General features: G+C 36.8%; 1 protein-coding gene across 2 annotated transcripts; it reads right to left on the minus strand.

Annotated features, from left to right (window-relative positions):
* Positions 1-5,091: 5,091 nt before the first annotated feature.
* Positions 5,092-15,199, minus strand: LOC110448325 (lysosomal-associated transmembrane protein 4A-like). 2 transcript variants are annotated; one of them, XM_021494498.1, is made up of 7 exons: positions 15,032-15,199; positions 10,020-10,224; positions 9,292-9,368; positions 8,855-8,983; positions 8,479-8,574; positions 7,766-7,885; positions 5,092-6,680 (listed from the first exon to the last, which is right to left on the minus strand). In XM_021494498.1, exons 1-7 carry the CDS (start codon positions 15,128-15,130, stop codon positions 6,597-6,599), a joined length of 810 nt encoding a protein of 269 aa, XP_021350173.1. In that variant the 5' UTR covers positions 15,131-15,199; the 3' UTR covers positions 5,092-6,596. The 2 variants fall into 2 exon arrangements, with proteins under 2 accessions (XP_021350173.1, XP_021350174.1); XM_021494499.1 differs by having other exon boundaries at positions 7,784-7,885; positions 15,032-15,198.
* Positions 15,200-20,723: the final 5,524 nt, after the last annotated feature.

Here is a 20,723-nt window from a genome sequence, read left to right on the forward strand (position 1 = left end):
ATCCCTCTGACACTGGCCCCCCATCCCTCTTACACTAGCCCCTATCCCTCTGACACTAGGCCCCCATCCCTCTGACACTAGCCCCCCCCATCCCCCATACACCTTCATAATCCCTTGGTAGATATATCACTGCCCCTATACATCTGTAGAAGTGTGGCTGCCCTGGAATCTGATTAATACCTGTCCTTTGCAGACACATTGGTCACCAGAGACTATAAGCCTATAAACTTCAGTTAAGAGGTCCAAGGTCAAAATCACTGTGAAATGTTAATATACTTAAATTGGGCTCATATTTCAATTTTCAAGTGACTACATCATGATTTCATAAAAGCCCTACATGCATCTATATTAAAATGCACTAGTTAATACAGCAACTTCAAATGTAGTGGATAGTAATATGGCACTTTGAAATAAGTTTATAAGATTAGTTGTCTACAGCTTTCTTTTCTAGTTGTGGAAATAGTCAAGTATTTAACTGCGGGAGTGCATTCATGCCAGCTTATCATCAAGGGACATTACTCTGTAATTGAAAGGGTTGACCAACATAGAAATGTTTACACGAGATCCATGTTACAATTTGATGCATATCTATATGATGGATATAACTCTCGACATAAATATACCTCCTCCCTGATTTGGCCATGACCTTTGACCTTTTAACCTTGACCACCAAAATCTAATCAAGCATGAAACTTGATATTAACACACTATGGTGTAAGTATCATTAACAATGTTTTCATTTTCACAAAATCACCATTCCTATCTTATTATTGGTCTCATTTCTCAACTACTGCTGTACTGTTATCTTGAAAATGTCTAGGCCAGATGCCATGACGGGTGTATCAGATTTTGAATCATTCAAAATTAATACTTATGCAATATTGATAATATAATGCTCCATCAGTTCCGTGACAAAATGTAACAAGAGGCCCATGGGCCTTAACGGTCACCTGACATCCGATTCAAATTAGGACTGTCATCCAGGGGCCAATTTATACTTTTCGTCGGTCCGAGTGACCTTGCTGCATCGTCCATTAATATTTCCTTGTGAACACAATAACTTCAGTAAATATGAACCGATTTTGATGAAACTTTGTATGCAGCTTTGTATCAATGAGATCTTGGATGAGTTTGAATACCAGACCATAACTTACATAGTTATTCCCCTTGGTAATTCTATTATTGTTGGACCCTGTGAACACGATAACTGAAATAAATGGGTGTGACTCCAATTTTGACCCAAGGGGTCTGTTTTGAACAAACTTGGTAACTGTATGTCTTCTGTTCTTGGTTAAAAGAAACAAGTAAAAGCGTAAATCAATGATTTATTAAATAAGGCACAAAATTTAAATAGAACCTTGTTAGTAGCAAAAATGCGTCATGAATAAAAAAAAAAGGTGTATCACATGAATTTACATCTATTCTTGTGTAATGTCAATCAACATCACAGGGACAAATAATAATAAAATGACAAAGGGCAATAACTCTGCAGGTTACCGTCAAATAATTACCGGACAAAGTTTCATTGAACTCCGTCAACATTTATTCAAGTTATCGTGTTTACAAGGTCAAATAATAATATTATTACAAAGGGAAATAACTCTGTAAGTTACAGTCCAATAATTCCCAGTTTCGAACTCATCCGAGATCTTATTTATATAAGGCTACATACAGAGTTTCATCAAACTTGGTTGATATTTACTCAAGTTATCGTGAACACAAGGTCCAATACAAAATAGTGTAATAATATTATTACAAAGGGCAATAACTCTGTAAGTTACTGTTGAATAATTCCCATTTTCAAACTCATCTGGGATCTTATTGAGATATGGCTGCCTACAAAGTTTCATCAAACTCGGTTAACATTTACTCAAGTTCTCGTGTTCACAAGGTCCAATAATAATATTATAACAAAGGGCAATTACTCTGTAAGTTACTGTCGAATAATTCCCATTTTCGAACTCGTCCGAGATCTTTTTGATATATGGCTGCCTACAGAGTTTCATCAAACTCGGTTAATATTTACTCAAGTTATCATGTTCACAAGGTTGAATAATAATAATATTACAAAGGGCAATAACTCTGTAAGTTACTGTTGAATAATTCCCATTTTCAAACTCATCTGGGATCTTATTGAGATATGGCTGCCTACAAAGTTTCATCAAACTCGGTTAACATTTACTCAAGTTCTCGTGTTCACAAGGTCCAATAATAATATTATAACAAAGGGCAATTACTCTGTAAGTTACTGTCGAATAATTCCCATTTTCGAACTTGTCCGAGATCTTATTGGCATATGGCTGCATACAAAGTTTCATCAAACTCAGTTATAATTTACTCAAGTCATCATGTTCACAAGGCCGAATAATAATATTATTACAAAGGGCAATAACTCTGTAAGTTACTGTCGAATAACTCCCATTTTCGAACTTGTCCGAGATCTTATTGGCATATGGCTGCATACAAAGTTTCATCAAACTCGGTTAATATTTACTCAAGTTATCATGTTCACAAGGTCCAATAATAATAATATTACAAAGGGCAATAACTCTGTAAGTTACTGTCGAATAATTCCCATTTTCGAACTCCTCCGGGATCTTATTGATATATGGCTGCATACACAGTTTCATCAAACTCGGTTAACATTTACTCAAGTAATCGTGTTCACAAGGTCGAATAATGATATTATTACAAAGGGCAATAACTCTGTAACTTACTGTCGAATAATTCCCATTTTCAAACTCGTCCGGGATCTTATTGATATATGGCTGCATACAAAGTTTCATCAAACTCGGTTAATATTTACTCAAGTTATCATGTTCACAAGGTCGAATACTAATAATATTACAAAGGGAAATAACTCTGTAAGTTACTGTCGAATAATTCCCATTTTCGAACTCGTCCGAGGTCTTTTTGATATATGGCTGCATACAAAGTTTCATCAAACTCAGTTATAATTTACTCAAGTCATCATGTTCACAAGGTCCAATAATAATAATATAACAAAGGGCAAAAACTCTGTAAGTTAATGTCGAATAATTCCCATTTTCAAACTCGTCCGGGATCTTATTGATATATGGCTGCCTACAAAGTTTCATCAAACTCGGTTAACATTTACTCAAGTTATCGTGTTCACAAGGTCGAATAATAATAATATTACAAAGGGCAATAACTCTGTAAGTTACTGTCGAATAATTCCCAGTTTCGAACTCGTCCGGGATCTTATTGATATATGGCTGCATACACAGTTTCATCAATCTCGGTTAACATTTACTCAAGTAATCGTGTTCAAAAGGTCCAATAATAATATTATTACAAAGGGCAATAATTCTGTAAGTTACTGTTGAATAATTCCCATTTTCGAACTCCTCCGAGATCTTATTGACATATGGCTGCCTACAAAGTTTCATCAACCTCGGTTAACATTTCCTCAAGTTATCGTGTTCACAAGGTCCAATAATAATAATATTACAAAGGGCAATAACTCTGTAAGTTACTGTCAAATAATTCCCAGTTTCGAACTCGTCCGAGATCTTTTTGATATATGGCTGCATACACAGTTTCATCAATCTCGGGTAACATTTACTCAAGTAATCGTGTTCAAAAGGTCCAATAATAATATTATTACAAAGGGCAATAATTCTGTAAGTTACTGTTGAATAATTCCCATTTTCAAACTCGTCCTGGATCTTATTGATATATGGCTGCATACAAAGTTTCATCAAACTCAGTTTACATATACTGAAGTTATCGTGTTCACAAGGAAAAGTTAACGCACGAAGACGGACAAAAGACTATCACAATAGGTTACCATGACCTATGGTCAGGTAACCTAATAAAGTGGATGTTAAAAGCTAAGTCATACCACCCGTTTCCACATTGAAACAAGATTGCAACACGTTGCCAATATCTCCCACCATTTAACTGCGATTCATTTCATCGAGACATGTAGTTATGACCATAACCTGCTTACATGGCACTCCATCTTGCCAACCTGTGCCAGTATACCAAATTTGACAATCTCAAGGTGAAATAATGTGGGAGATATGTTTTGCCATTTTCACAATGATCAAAGGTCAAAATGTAGGTCACAGTGACCTTTCTTTTTACTTGACACTCTGCCTTCCAAAGATATACTAGTACAATCTGGTGATACACTGGTAATGTAGGAAAAGCTCTGGACAATGCCTCAGAAGGATGTAGAAAAGGAAACTATAACCAAATACCCCACCTGTATTGTGATGGGGGCTAAAAAGCAGAAAAGGGGCATAACAATGATAACAACCATAGAATTATTTGAAATGAATTACAATAAAACTCAATAAGGTACCAAACCAGTTTACCAAGTTACTAACAGTCAAGAATTAAAAGAAAGTAGGTATACCTTATAAATGGAAAAAAAAATTACCCTGGTAAAACATGAATCAGATAATAGACAAAAATAAGCCGTCCACAACTACCTAGAACATGTTAAGTTTTCACAAAATATGAATTAAAAACTTGGAGTTGTGCAATGTTTGGCTTAGAAATTTGCAGAAGGTTCGCAACTCCATTAAAATAGCCAGATCAAAGAAATAAGTGTTAGTGTATCTTTGGAGGTTTGTAAAATCCAGGCGAAAAATTATCAACAAATTCTGTCCATTTTTCACTTTGTTTTGTAAATGGAGCACCATTTCCATAAAACAGCTAGATCAAAAACAAGAGAATTTTCACAACATTATAATGTAGGCGATTACATCAATGAATTTTCATGAAAGGACTATCAGGTTTGGGTCTTTTCTCAGCCCCTAGATCCATTAAAATTCAAAATATTGTATCAAATTTTCAAATCATTTTTTGCTTCTTTGTGAATTCAATAGGTTTTGACACAAAATAATCCCGATACCTATTAACAAGAAGTAACCATATTAATCTCAAAACCATTCTGTTCAATCCCAAGGGAGTTTATTTCCATACTTTAAATCTAGGATTTCTCAAATAACCCAGCAATCTTGGATTTCTGAGGCACTGGACATTTTGTCAAGGTGAATTTGAATTGCATAATCATGCGTCGTGCAATATAACAGTGAAATAATTAATCAAACACAAAGGTTTATGAACTATTTTTTATTATTTCCACAGACAAATAACAATGAAATAATTTTATATGAAGGCAAAAATGTGCACAACAGAAATGATCAAATTTGATGTCATGAGAACCAAAACACCAAACGTAGGACCTGGATTTACGTATTACACAAAACATTATCACAGTCTTCTCTATCAGTCTATTAGACTTTAGGACCTAGTCGAGTCATACACACTTTTCACCAGGATTATGTTTTAAAAAGATTGTCTTACTACAGAAATAGTGTCGCCTTTTAAATTGACTGGAACGGCAAAAAAATATTTGTATACTATATCAAATACAAAGTATTACATTTCAAGAGAAAGAAGTTGCACAAGTTATATTTCATACTTATTAATAGAAATGAGAGTTCTTAACAGTTTATTATGACAGTTTATAACATGTAGACTATCAAAGATTTATGACACGCAGAATATTTCAAATTTAAGGTATATGTTACCAGTACTGCATAATAAGTGCTATTAGATGACATGAAGATGAAGCATGAATCAACCTACACCAGTGTGCCCAAGCTCTGAATATGATTGTAAATATATCAGGAGAATTTCTTTTGGATATTTCATAAACTTGTCTTCCTTTTCACATGTTAACAGCATTTAACCCCATTTGAACAATTCCACTTCCTTTTAGCTTATTACCAGATCATTTAAAATGTATGTACTTGCCTGTGCTAATATTCAAATCTAATGTATCAAATATCCATACTTGTTTCCTAAAGATTTTTTTTACTTTCCATCACCATCGATTATTTTACTCCTTTAACAAGAGATTCAGTAAGTTGATTTTCCAGAGAACTGTCCAGTTGATTAACATGATGCACTAGTGATATGATAAAAGCCGATAAATGAGAAAAACCTCAAAAGGACCAAAGATTAAAGCAACATTTCCCACATCTAGATATAATTATTTACAAATTGGCTAAAAATTCTGTACAAAAAATAAATCCTGTATAAATTCAACACAAGAAATCCTTAGTTTGTTATTTTGTGTACAAAATGATAGGCAAGCCTCAGATATCAAATTTCAAAATAGATTTTTAAATCCTGTTTCTTTGATAAATGTACAATTACTTGTATCAAATATTTTCCAACTTTACATTTTTTGACACTAAATTTATATATCAAAATTTGTGTAACACTGTCAATATTCAATGGCAAATATGTATTTAAACACTGATTATGAATGCATGACACAAAAAAGTTAAAATAGGTGATCCACCTCGTCTCTCTATTACAACAAAGAACCCATAACCAGAATACAGTAGCTTTACAATTAGATGTTTTTTGAGATCAAATTCTCTGTCAAAAGTTTCCTTTCCAAGCCACATAATAAATAAAAGATTTGTATCCATGTGTTTCACATCACATATAGCTGGTTTATGGTATTGAGGATCCTGTTTGATCACATAGATCCATGATCTAGCTCAGCCCAGGTCTCTCGTACTGGACGTGATCTATAATGGGCGTTATTAGGCCGAAGTGTAAGGAGGAGGAGGAGGACTCTGGTCCACAGGCATCTTGATAGCCTCCTCATACTTTGGGGGAAGGAGCATCTGGAAAATAACATAGGAATACTTCAACTTTCTTACTGAATATACCAGGTTTATTCCAACTGGGTAAAACTGTCATTCCAATCACAGCAGTTACCGCCTAACACACAAAAATTTATTTGATCCCAATTTATTTAATACATAAATCCACAATTTTTCATTATGCCTCAAGTGTCTGTCATTCTGGAATACATTTAAGCCACAGACAAATAAAATCCATTATTAGCATTATTTTAATCATTCAACATTTTAGCACAGAATCAAAGCAATCATTAGCATTATTTTAATAATTTGATATTTTAGCACAGGCTATATATAGCTATCAGACAGATGGGTGGAGAGCCGACCCCAGCAGTGGATCTGAGAGTTGTTATTAGATGTCGTTGGATCAAGGCATTTAATTAAATTTCAGTATTTGTATGGAGAACAACTGCAGATCACAGAAAAATACTAAAAGTTGACATATAATGTTGTTAATAGAAACTGATTATGCATAATCAAAGAACAGCATTTGACCTTTAAAGTATCAGAACTAAGGTCAATGTCAATATACCCATGCTATGAAGTAGTAAATAGATATTAGTCACAGCAAACACTTTCAAAGTTATGAATGTAATACTTCATTTCCATGCTTATGTTAGATTACAGCCATCTTCATGATATCACAGTTCCAGTTCCATCTTAAATTACCATGACTAATGTAAAATTTCATAAATATTACCAAACACAGACACTATGATTTTCACACCGCGACAAATTATCTTTAGAAATGAGGATCCCAGGGAACCTGCTACACATATTCTTACTCTGTACCTCTTTAAGAAAAGATAGCATATTCCCCACAAAACAAGGCCTCCTGGGACACAACTTGAACAATTTCACTGCACATATCTAGCATAATTAAAGCAAATTACAATAAACAAAGAGCAAATTTGCAATTTTCAATGGTTGAACTAAGGACCCCAATTCCCCAGCTTTTTGTCTTGTTGGATGAAACAATTGTTTAGGCCATGGTGTAACTGTGATGCTATGAGGATGTTCAGGCTAAAAGACTTGCATGCAGCAAGCTTAATACATGAGCTGTCTACCTTGTTGTTTCCCCATACCTCGGTGTCAGGATCAATGGAGTACTCGCGTACTGAGGAACGGCTGATCAGTCTCATCTGGAGGTACTTATAGCATGCCCACACCATGCCGATCAAGTACGCCTGGAAGGAAAAACAGTTAAATGCACTTTGTTGAATTTTATGAATTAACTGTACTTTCTGGTGATCATACCTCAGAGACACATGATCTAACCAAAATGCAGTATCAAATTTGTTTGTTCTCTCAAGATGACAGATAGCAAACATATATCATATACAAATGGTTATGATACCATAAAATCGTTTTCAAAATGTTGATGGTCCCGTCCCCATCGCTGAGACACAGGAAAAGCAGGAGTCCAGAATTCAACTATATGTGAAACCTGATGTCAAATGAACATATAGTAAACCCATACCATCCGCGATGTCAAATGAACAGACAGTTCTCATTCATTGCATGGATGTACACGTCCACACAATACACTTATAAGATCAGACAGATAATATAAGCATGGTATTACTATATTTTATGGCCGATATATACAGCAAATTGTTCAGGTCCAGGACAGAAGTTCCAGGTAATCCCAATTTTTAAGTTGTTCTTAGGAAACCAAATTATCTGTTTGAGTAAATTAAAGAGTCAAATAAGTTGTGTATTTTGTAGCCATTCATTACAAGTTTTGCAGCAAATTGAAATGATCTCTTTTAATACTCACCTTCAGAGAAAGGAAAAGGACAAGGAAGAGGAGACAGAGCAACATCAGAGAGTCTCCCTGGATGTTGGCCACACTGTCCAGACCGGGCATACATGACTGTAGGGAGACAACAGCAACAATTGAACCTTTATTTACAGGTGTACTACTGACAGATCAAGAGATAATAGGGCCAATTATGTTGTTATCTACATAATTTCATATATTGTTACTTTACTTTTATTTAATCATTACGTTATATCAATTGTCTGATTCCAATGTAAAATAAATCGGTTTGCATACCCCCAAAAAGAAGAATTCTAGAATAATATGCAGGATTGAATGAATTTTGTTTGAATTTTGTGCCAAAGTAAAAATAACACAAGTTGAATTTACTCACCAGTCCCTGCTCTTTGAGCCAGACTTTGAAGTTTGGAGCATACGAGAAATATCCAACCACAGTAAGACAGGACAAGCAGAAATCAAACACTTGGAGACAGAAAAACGGCAACAGGTATCCTGGGCGGTTCTACAATTGTAAATACAAAAGTCATGTAATATAATAGAGAGCTTCAATCAAGAAATTTCCGACTTATGAATCAAAACATAATTTTAGTGAATATATACTTTTTATCTCATTGAAATCGATACATTTTTACTTGCACCTTTTGATTTTTACACAAGGTAACTTGTTCATACTCTGACAATAGAATGCATATGTGATAGTTATGGCTATGAGGCTAACTCTTTACAAAATTTCAATGCTACGTTCATGTAAAGACTTGCGATCACAGACTTGTATGTGACAGTGAAGATGCATGTGAAAAAAGCACTCACTCTGATTGTGCCGTACAGCAGGAAGAGAGTAACGCACAGTGTACATAGTGTAATGGCAAACCCCACACACAGATCCTCTACAACAAAGTGGGTGACATGGATCATTAATTATACCATGAAGGAGATAATGTAACAACACTTCTCATTGGTTAGTAATTATCATCATGTACGTACATGCATTATTTGGCAATAGTCTATGCAGGTTAAACACTCTTCTAGCAGCCTCCCCTGAATATATCACATACATGTACATACATCTTGTCATTTCAACAATACTTTCATGTGAAACTGCCAGAATAGGACTATTGTCTGCAGCATATCTAACATCAGTAACATATATAGGGCTTATTGGTGGAATGAAAATTAGGCATCATGTGACAAATATTTGTACAGGCAAAAGAACATCAACGCCATGTTGCCAAATATATAGTTATAGGTACTTACTAGGTAAACCTGAAAGAACATTCTATTAAATTTTGATGTGGTAGAATAGATATAATCAATACTTGGTTGTATATTACAGTGAAAAACACAAGAGAAGGTTTGAAAATGATTGAAAAATAATATAACAGCTATGAAATAGTATGTAAAGAAAACACCCACATTTTATTGCAAGTTTGTTGATTTTCATTTTCATTTTAAACAAAATTTGATTCATGACAAAGCATTGCACTGGATGGAAATGTTTTCTACAATTATCAACTATGTAATAGACCCTGCATGCTTACCCCTGGTCATCCGGTTGATGTAAGGATCCACCTCATATGTGTATGGCTGAGCCTCGGCCACTTTGAAGCCACTGCCATTGTCGAAAGCCACCAACTCAAAGCCACCATTCTGGTTTCCTATGTTGCACTTTTGCAGCGTAGGTCTCAGGACATCTGGGTTGATTGATGAGTATACCAGGAAAGTCACTACCATCAAATTGGCAAGCTGAAAAAGAGAAACAAATCAAAAATTGGGAACACATTCAATTACAGCATGTTCACTGTATGTATACACTTGTATTTTTGTTTCATTTAGTGTTCAGCTTAGGTTTTTGGAACAAATCATTTTTTTCTGTGTGTTTTTATTCCTAAGCCAAAAGGCATATTTTTTGCTCAATTTACAACAAATGCATCTCTTCTCGGCAATAGACATCACAAGACACTGAAAGTGAAGCTGTACACAAGCATCAACTTGTCTAGTGTTCAAGTTGATGCTATTCCCGTGGCCATCAAACTGAGAGGAAAAGCTGCAGCTGACTCCAAATAGATCACCGATACATTAATTATAACAAGAGGCACAGAGGGCCCGTATCGCTCAACTGAATATTTAAGCAGTCATAGCAAAATATTCTCATTCAGTATCATATTGCGCTACAAATATTTCCCTCGCAAACTTTGTCGGCTCCATCTGTTGAAACTACCAGCCAAATATTATTAGAAGATTTTATGCTTTTTGGTTCATCTTCAGAAGTTAATTGACATATTTTTCCCGGTGACCTTTTAAGTAGGTCAATGTCAGTTTCCTTCTCATACTTTGTTAGCTCTATCCCAAAAAGCTACCAGCCAAATTTTATGAATCCATTCCATTTGGTTCTTAAGAACAAATCCTTTAAAATGCTGTTGATTTCTGTCCTTTAAGGAAGGTTGAGGTCATTTTCATTCGCAAATTTTGGGGAGCCAAATATTATAATTTTATGCTTTTGATTATTCATCAGAAGCAGTTTGATGTTTTTGACATATTTGAAATCTGTGACCTTGAAAGAAGGTCAAGGTAATTTTCATTCTCAAACTTTGTCGGGATCTATCTTAGGAAGCCAACAGCCAAATATAAAGATTCTATACCTTTCAGTTCTTCAGAAGAAGTTGTTTAAAGAGTTTTTACATATTTGACTGCTGTGACCTTGAAAGTAAGTCAAGGTCAATTTCATTCTCAAACTTTATTGGGCCCCATCCAAGGAAGCCAACAGTGAAATATGAAGATTCTTTACCTTGTAATTCTTCAGAAGAAGTCGTCCATCCCAGGAAGCCATAAGCCAAATATGAAGATTTTATACCTTTCAGTTTTTCAGAAGAAGTCGTTTGAAGAGTTTGACACATTTGACCTTGAAAGTAGGTCAAGGTAATTTTAATTCTCAAACTTCGTCCGGCTCTATCTCATTAAGCCAACAGCCAAATATGAAGGTTATATACCTTTTCGTTCTTCAGAAGAAGTTGTTTAAAGTGTTTTGACATAATTGACAGCTGTGACCTTGAAAGTACGTCAAGGTCATTTTCATTCTCAAACTTTGTCTGGCTCTATCTCATGAAGCCAACAGCCAAATATGAAGGTTCTATACCTTTTCGTTCTTCAGAAGTAGTTGTTTAAAGTGTTTGACATATTTGACCCCTGTGACCTTGAAAGTAGGTCAAGGTCATTTTCATTCTCAAACTTCGGCCAGGTGAGCTAATAATAATACCATTCAATTTCTAAAATGAAAAGCAGTAAAGTTTTTCTCTACAGTCATTCTCTTCTATTTTATGCCTCATTAAGTAATACCATCAAATAAGACCTATATATATATGTAAATGTTAATGTTGTATGTATATTTATTTATTTATATAAATGTAAGCACTGTAATTCAACCAGATTCATAGAACTGCATTGACATCCTGTGTTCTACTTCCCGAAGTTGACAAGGGACTTGGGCAGTGACATAATACATGCAAGCAATATAGGGCGCAACTCCATCTTACTTCCTAATCACTTCAACATGTATCTGATTATGACTGTACCATCAGTAAATGATGAAAACAAATTCTCAATACCCTGTTGTTTTCTTTACCTTTTATTATGCCTACATACATGTACGATATATGCTTGTATGATATTTCATTTGTTACATCTTTTATTACAAGTATTGAAGCAACTCTATCATAATAGAAATATTGAAACGAATGCATTTCTTCAACACAATGGCTAACCAACAGTGTAAAGACAAAAGTGATATACAGCTAAGGTTGAACTGGTTCCCAAAGAAGTGTTGGTCGGTGATTCTATTAAGTTAATTTTACTTATACAGATGCAAGACTTACCAAGACGTATCTTTTCACAATACGTAAACTACCATAACTTAAGTGAATAGTAGTAGTTTTCTACTGGCAATTAGACCATGAAATTTTATAAGATCTAAGGATCTAATCTTCTGTAGACAGTACAGAACTGAATATCCTAATAAAAAGATTATGAAAAAATCAATATTAACTATGGTATCCGATGGAACACGCTCAAGTGGATTGAAAGCTTCCTATCCAACCGTACTCAGAAGGTTATCCTTGAGGGCCAACAGTCATCAACATCTCCAGTAACATCAGGAGTCCCTCAAGGAACTGTCCTCGGACCTCTACTAGTCCTGGTCTTCATCAATGATCTCCCCTTGTGTGTAACATCCACTACTATTCCTGGTCTTCAACAATGATCTCCCCTTGTGTGTAACATCCACTCCTCGCTTGTTCGCTGATGACTGCTTGTTGTACAGAGTTATTTCCACTCGTGACTCTGCACAACTACAACAAGACCTGACAGACTACAGGAATGGGAGGATAGATGGCAGATCAGGGTTCTCCCCAGGCCATTAAGCTGATACGGCTCCGTATCAGCTTCAGTTTGAAATCCTCCCTGCCGTATCAGCTTAATTGACCCGTATCACCTTAGACTGTGAACCGTATCACCTTGTTATTTGTACTGAAGGTGGTCTTTTTACACAAGAAATTGACACTGATTAAATCACACGGCTGACCCAAGTCNCTGTAATTAGTGGGGAGGGGGACCGGACGACAAGCCCACAGGTGTCCGGCAAGCGTGCTCACTGGAGCCTAAAGCAATTACCACCGGATCCTTTTAGCATGGTCAATAGGTGATTAATTGAGGTACCTACTGTTGGATTAACAAAACAAACACTTATTACATCTATTATAAATTAATTTACTCACATATGATTGCATTTGACAACGCTGAAATAGCGTGTGTATTGAGTTGGTGATGGTCGCCATCTTGGATTGAGTAAAGTACAAACCGGAAAGGGGAATGAAAATCCTGATTTGTTTTTATTAATGAAGAAGAGCTCAAATACAAATGCTGTTTTAATCTTTGATCACATTTATTGACAGCAGTATTTAATACAGTTTTGGAGGAAATAAAAACACTGTACATTTTATTAAAACATTTTCTTTTACAATAATAAGAACTATGATATAAACGTTTTCATGTGAGTGTTTCCCCCTATAGCACAAACAGCTTTTAAATATTTCTTCTTTAAATTATTTTTAATGGGGATTAAGTAAGGGATACAAATGTAAAGATAAGAGACAAATGTCACAAATGTCATATCTATTATTCAATGTACAAAACTCATACACCTTTCTAGAAATTGTTTTTTTTTTAGAATATTAAAAACAATAATATTGCTGAAAATTCAGACATAAGAAACACTTATTTATTTCCTTGGTTTTAATGTTCACCAAAAGAAAATTGGTAAAGAAAAGTAACTTTTTAAACATAATATTACCCCCCACCCCCAAGGTTTGATAAGGTATTATAAGGTATTATATTAGCGTGTCCGTCTTGAATGTTCGCTGCAAAAGAAACATATCAGCTTAAAAAAATTCTGGGGAGAACCCTGCAGATGAGCTTCAACCCGGAGAAATGTGAAGCCATCCGGATAACCAGAAAGAGGAATCCCTTGGTCACAACCTACTCCATCCACGGTCAAGATTTAGAGACAGTCCCGAAAGCCAAGTATCTAGGAATCCACCTCCAAAATAACCTCTCTTGGAACAAACATATTTAAGCTGCCAGCAAGAAAGCTATTTCCACCAACTCTTTTGTGCAGAGGACACTGAAGAAATGACCAGCTGATTCGAAGGCGGCCTGCTACACCACCTTGGTACGCCCCATCATCGAGTATGGATCGGTCATCTGGAGTCGACATACTCATTCCAACATCAGCAAGCTAGAACAGGTCCAGCGAAAGGCAGCCAGGTATGCTACAGGGGATTTCAGCAAATACAGCAGTGTCACAACCATGCTGCAGACACTCGGCTGGCACACCCTGCAGGAGCGAAGAATTTAGGCCCAGCAGGTGATGCTGTATAAAAACGTCCACAGCCCTATCGACATCCGCCCAGAACCATACTTTCTGCCTGCAAAACCCAGAGGACACGACAACCGGTATGTCCAACCTACATCCAGAACGCAGACGTACTGACATTCATTCTTTCCAACTGCAGTGAGGACGTGGAATCGACTACCATGACCAAAACCATATAACTGTGTTATATATTTTGATACCGAAACTTATGGGCACAGGTACTAGCCTCGTCTATCATTAGACTATCAATACACCTATAATATAATGTTATATATGTATTAACAGATGAGGCTAGAACCTGTGCTATTAATGCCGAAACGTCCCAATTTCCTTCCTTGCGTAATACCTCACGTTCGTTTCTCAAGAACTCACAAAGTCAAAGTGACTATAGGTAGACACACAGACTCAGATAAGATCATTTATCAGACTAGATCTACATCATTACTTTTTTTTTATACACTTAAACGTTGAATTTGACGGATTCGCTATTTTTACCTAACTAATGAATCAGTAACGTTACCCACGAATATTTCGGTTTCGTCATCAACAGAAGATCGTCAACACATGCACAATGAGTAAGACAAGATTTTTGTGTCTTTTTGTCGGTTGGTATTTACTATATCTTACCAAATGCCAGACGCCAAGGAGAACAGTTCCTGTCCTAACATGGCAACATAGGCAACAGCGGAAAGCGCTGCTGTCTCTGTTGTCGAACGTCAATCTCATGTTTTTGTGTGATCAGTTTCGATTCTCTTCTGTTTCTATAAAAAAATAGTACGTCGGTCATATTATTGCGCTGTCATACGAGTTTGCATTTTTCTTTTAATTAATTGAATAGAGATAAGTGAATTGCCACTAAAAACAGAACATATCGTATGATTTAATATTATATTAGCTTAATAATTATATATTGAAGTATTTTAGCTGAATAATCTTATATTTGACGAACTATTTTTTATATGGCGTGACATTACAGGAAATAAGTATAAAGGGCAGTAAGCCGGCTTGTTAGGTGTCGATCCATAGTTTTAGAAGATGGGCCACCAAACGTCTCTGATCGATACAAACATTGGCATTAGTCCGCGCATCAGGAGACAAAGTCAAAGGTTGATAAAAAAATACTGAAAACCTCCCCTCAGCATTAAAATAACTGAAAATAATAGAATCAAACCAGTAAATTCATAGACGTATTTGTTATTATATGTGTAATAGCACGTCCAGTGTCGGTAGATGCAAGTGATCGTATAGTAATTATTTTTTTCCCCCAAACTACCGACAAACTGACCTGCGGCATTCTCCAAGAACATCCCGCTGCGTCCGTCTGTACAGTCAGACACAAGTCCGTCAGATGTGGAGGAGCATCCGAGTTATAAATCAATCAACACCTTGTTTCAAAGTTAACTAACGTTTATTACATATCACACGGCTAAGGTACGTAGCCGTTAATACATGGCAAACAATACGTACATTAATAAATTAACAGTAGTATCACGGACTTAGATAACAATCTAATTCCGTGGTAGTATATAATGAGATAGTCCGAATTATTCTGACGTTTTATCGACTTTTTTCATATCGGTCTGTCGTCGATTAACGTCAGAACTCCGGCCCTCTATAATATGCGGGAAATATGCGACCCATGCCCGGAGCGCACTTCAAACTGATATTTTAGAAACAAATCGTCACTTTCACACACATGTCGCACATGGATCGAAAGATCTATTCTTTATGCACAAGATGAACATAAATTACATGCCTCAAACAACCAATACAATCACTAAAAACATATTTTTTCAAACTTACTCTGTTTTACTCTAGTTTTTTGATAGCCCCGCCTTCTAATGCCACGTGACTAAAATCTCGCCGGCCTACGTCATAACGTTGGGATATACCTTCGGTAACGCGAGATCTCGTCAAGTCATGTGACATTGCTCATGGCCTAATTTCCATTAAAAACATGGGTTGGTATAGAAAACGTTGGAAAATACTTTTCGTAATGATCTTTGAAACATGTTATTGATACCACCTAGTACATAAAGAATAGATCTTTCGATCCATGTGCGACATGTGTGTGAAAGTGACGATTTGTTTCTAAAATATCAGTTTGAAGTGCGCTCCGGGCGCGGGTCGCATATTTCCCGCATATTATAGAGGGTCGGAGTTCTGACGTTAATCGACGATAGACCGATATGAAAAAAGTCGATAAAACGTCAGAATAATTCGGACTAATAATGAGAGAGATCGGTTTGTTTACATGACATCTCAGCTCGATTTTTTTATATTTCATTCTTGTATTCCAATATTTTTCACCCCAAACTAAGGCAATATTAAGATTATTATCAAACTTCCCCTACGCTCCATTTTAGCCATATGTTTTTGACCCGTTTCGGAACACATTTGCCAAATATACCGGTGTCCACTAAATTTGTGTGCACTTCCGGTTACGAAATACCCGCGTAATACGACCTCGTCATGTGGTACAAATTTCATTTTTTGCCTTTGCTGCTTTTATCATATCACTAACATTGCCTTATTTGTGTTGTGCACCATTTAGTGCCTTTGGGTCGCACAAAGGACGAAGAGTATAACCGTCATTGTCACCAGAGACGTATACTATACATTATACGTCTCTGTTGTCACTAACCTTGTATGTCAGTCTGTGTTGCGATCACCCCTCATGCTCGAGCACGTACCACTTGCGACGGGTCCTATTATCGTCATACTACTGTGCTTGGTGAGTACACAAAACCAGTCAAAATGTCTGGACGGCCGACCAAAGCCACCAGACCCACGAGCACCTGCTCAAACACGACCTCCACCCATGAAACCTCGACAATAACACTAATACTACCGTCACTCCATCCATCACATAGTATCAAAATCAAGAGTAACCTGTTCACAGTCAAAAGCATATCTTTTGCCCACAAAGTTACCGTCCAATCTCGCTAACCTGCATCCTCAGTAAACTGATGGAACACATCCCTACCAGAAGCATCATGACTCACGCCGACAACTATAATCTTCTCAGCCCTCTCCAGCATGGTTTTCGCTCCAAACGTAGCTGCGAAACACAACTTCTTGCTTTTACCTCATACATCTATAATAATCTAGCACTAGGTCATCAAACAGATGTAGCCATTATGGATTTTTCAAAGGCGTTCGACAAAGTCGACCATGCCTGACTCGTTCTAAAACTCACTCGTTTTGGCATTCACAGCAAAATCATTGCTTGGGTCCTTGACTGTAGTCAGAAAGTTGCTGTAAATAACACCAAATCACCGTCCTGTTCTGTCCTCTCTGGAGTCCCCCAAGGCTCAGTCATGGGGCCCTGCCTTTTTTCTAATCTATATAAATGATCTACCAGACTCTATCACAAGCAAAGTTAGACTTTTTGCAGACGACACTGTTGTCTATGTAACTGTTTCATCCGACTCTGATGCAGAAACATTACAAAAAGACTTAAATCTTCTGGAAAAATGGGAACAAAATCGGTTAATGTCCTTCAAACCTGATAAATGTGAAATTCTACACATCTCAAAGAAAAGACTGACACACAAATTTAATTACATTCTCCATGGACAAATTCTAAAGCAAGCAGATTCGGCTAAATACCTGGGCTTAACTATCACTAAAAATCTTTTCATGGAACACCCACATCAATAACATTACCAACAAGGCAAATTCCTCCTTAAGAAACAAAAGAGTTAGTTTATAAAACCTATGTCCGCCCACACATTGAATACTGTAATCCCATCTGGAATCCATGGCAGGCAAATCTTACCCATAAGGTTGAAACGGTGCAGAGAAGAGCCGCCAGGTACACCCTTGGGTGCTATAACTACACCAGTAGTGTTACAGAAATGCTCCAAACCCTGAACTGGCAATCCCTTGAACAACGCCGTATAATGACCCCCACCATATTACTATATAAAATCATAAACGGCCTTGTGGCATATGATGGCAACCTCTAAATTCTCCAGCGAACCCGACAACACAAATTCCAGATTCCACACAGCTCCACAAATTATCATGCAAATTCATTCTTTCCTAGAGCAATTCGAACCTGGAACAGCCTCACAACCTTCATTGCCGACAGTGCAGACCTCTCAACACTAAAGGCAAATCTCCTCTCTCACAAATTGTAAGCGTACATGTTGTTTTTATCGTATAGTTCTAAAAAATAAACAAAAATAAAAATACTTGTTTTTAACCGATCTTTATGACGCCTCTAAATAATGTTCAGTATATTGAACGTTTTAGAGTATCCTGTTGATGTTGAGGTGGAGTGCCCATGCGCAAGGTTTAGGACGGAAATTTCGAAGTATGAGAATCATCACCAACAAAACGAATATTTCCTAGCGTTTATTTGAAAAAAATCTACCAAAATTTTATATTAACGGCTTCTCTAGACTACACTTTAGAGGAATATTGTAATATTTTGTCTTTACTAGTACCTGATCTCCTGTATTTCGATCAAACACTGTTTTGTGAACACTCATCACCTACAGTATTTCGGCGATTGTTTACATCAGTGACAGTACGTGATATGGCAACAAGAGCGAGAACAAGATCAGAAAAGGAACCGTTTAAAGTGGCTGACATCCAACATCTCCAAAAAGATCGAGAGACACGGTAACATCTGGCTATATGTTTGGCTTAGCACGTGTAACCTAACCACCAAAAACAAACAGTTTGTGTTACTAACCCCAAACATTGAGGGGGAAATTAACAAGATTGTGTCAATCTATCGTGAAACTGCAACAACAGTGGAACAGTACCCCGGGTCGTGAAACTACAACAACAGTGGAACAGTACCCCGGGTCTAAAGTGACGATCCTAGAGATACCAACTTACTCTAACGAAAAGTGGAACGAAAGCAGAGGACACAAGAGCCCAGACAGTTTCAAAGAACAAGACGTTGAACTTGCTGGACACATTTATGAACACAACAGACAAATCAGGACAATAAACAACACGAATGCAACAGACTTGTCTGAGTTCTCTTCAGACCTGCATGTATCATTCAGATACAAGTGTGGAAAAAATTGAACTCAGAAAACTAGGAAACATCACAATTTTAACCTCTACAGCGACGGAATACACCCAGGGAAACTACTAGCTCGGGCCTGGTGGATGAAAATATCTTAACAAGCCATCAGAGACTGCTGGAGTGAAAAGTAAGGTAAGTGGTCAGTCAGTGCGGGTTTTTCTGCGCTATCCTGTCTATAAGCAGTTGTTGGTAAGTAAAGATTTTTCCTCGCTAGACCGACATAATGCTTGTCCTTGCCTTTTCCATATCACTCCTTGTTGGATATGTTCAGAATGCATCACCACAGACTGAGGAACACCATCATATGCTCCACAATCTTCTTAACAACAGAATGTCATCATGGGGAAGGCGACCAATAACCCTACCCCTTTCAAAAAACATAAGGAATAGAACTCTTCTGATACTATTAATGTTAATTGATTAATTAATTCCGAAACTATACGTAGATACAAACGGTGTTGCAAAACTACTCAGGAACTTAAACATATCAAAAGCTTCAGGACGAGATGGAATACCAAACAGAATCCTCAAAGAATGCGCGACAGAAATATCATTAAGACTCACAAAAATATTTCAAAAATCACTTGACTCGGGAGAACTTCCAGCAGACTGGAGACATGCCAACATCTCATGCATATTTATAAAGGGAGACAAACACACTGCGGAAAACTATCGCCCAGTGTCACTAACATCAGTCCCCTGCAAACTTATGGAACACATCATCTGTCGACACATGCTAAAACATCTTGAAAAACATAAAGTACTCACCAATCGAAATCACGGCTTCAGATCTGGTTATTCCTGTGAGACACAATTACTCTTGATTATAAATGACTTCTTAAAAGCGCACGACAATGGGAACCAGTTGGATGAAGCAATACTAGACTTCTCCAAAGCATTTGACACCGTGCCACACAAGAAACCCTTGCATAAAGTCGTGCTGTACGGTGTGCGAGGTGCACAACTGGCTGACGTCATTCCTAACACAGAGGAAAAAGAAGGTTGTACTTGAAGGCACAACGTCACAGAAGGAACACGCCGCCTCCGGAGTGCCTCAAGGGACGGTACTAGGACCACTCCATTTCCTCTGCCACATAAACGACCTGCCAGACTCAGTCAAATCACAAGTACGCCTTTTCGCCGACGACTGCCTATGACCATAACATCCTCCAAAATGACATACAAAACCTTGAAGAATGGGCAGATAAATGGGGCATGAAATTTAATGCCAAAAAACGCTAAGTCAATTAGGAAAAAGTCATCAAAATT

This window comes from Mizuhopecten yessoensis, unplaced genomic scaffold, assembly GCF_002113885.1.
Source record: "Mizuhopecten yessoensis strain PY_sf001 unplaced genomic scaffold, ASM211388v2 scaffold4001, whole genome shotgun sequence".
NCBI lineage: Eukaryota > Metazoa > Mollusca > Bivalvia > Pectinida > Pectinidae > Mizuhopecten > Mizuhopecten yessoensis.

Coding starts and splice junctions, on each gene's coding strand:
- LOC110448325 (XM_021494498.1), bottom strand. CDS start 15,130: ATGAGATTGACGTTCGACAACAGAGACAGCAGCGCTTTCCGCTGTTGC. Junction 9,369..10,019: donor CATCAACCGGATGACCAGGG/GTAAGCATGCAG, acceptor ACTTTGTTGTAG/AGGATCTGTGTGTGGGGTTT. Junction 6,681..7,765: donor AGGTATGGGGAAACAACAAG/GTAGACAGCTCA, acceptor GTTATTTTCCAG/ATGCTCCTTCCCCCAAAGTA.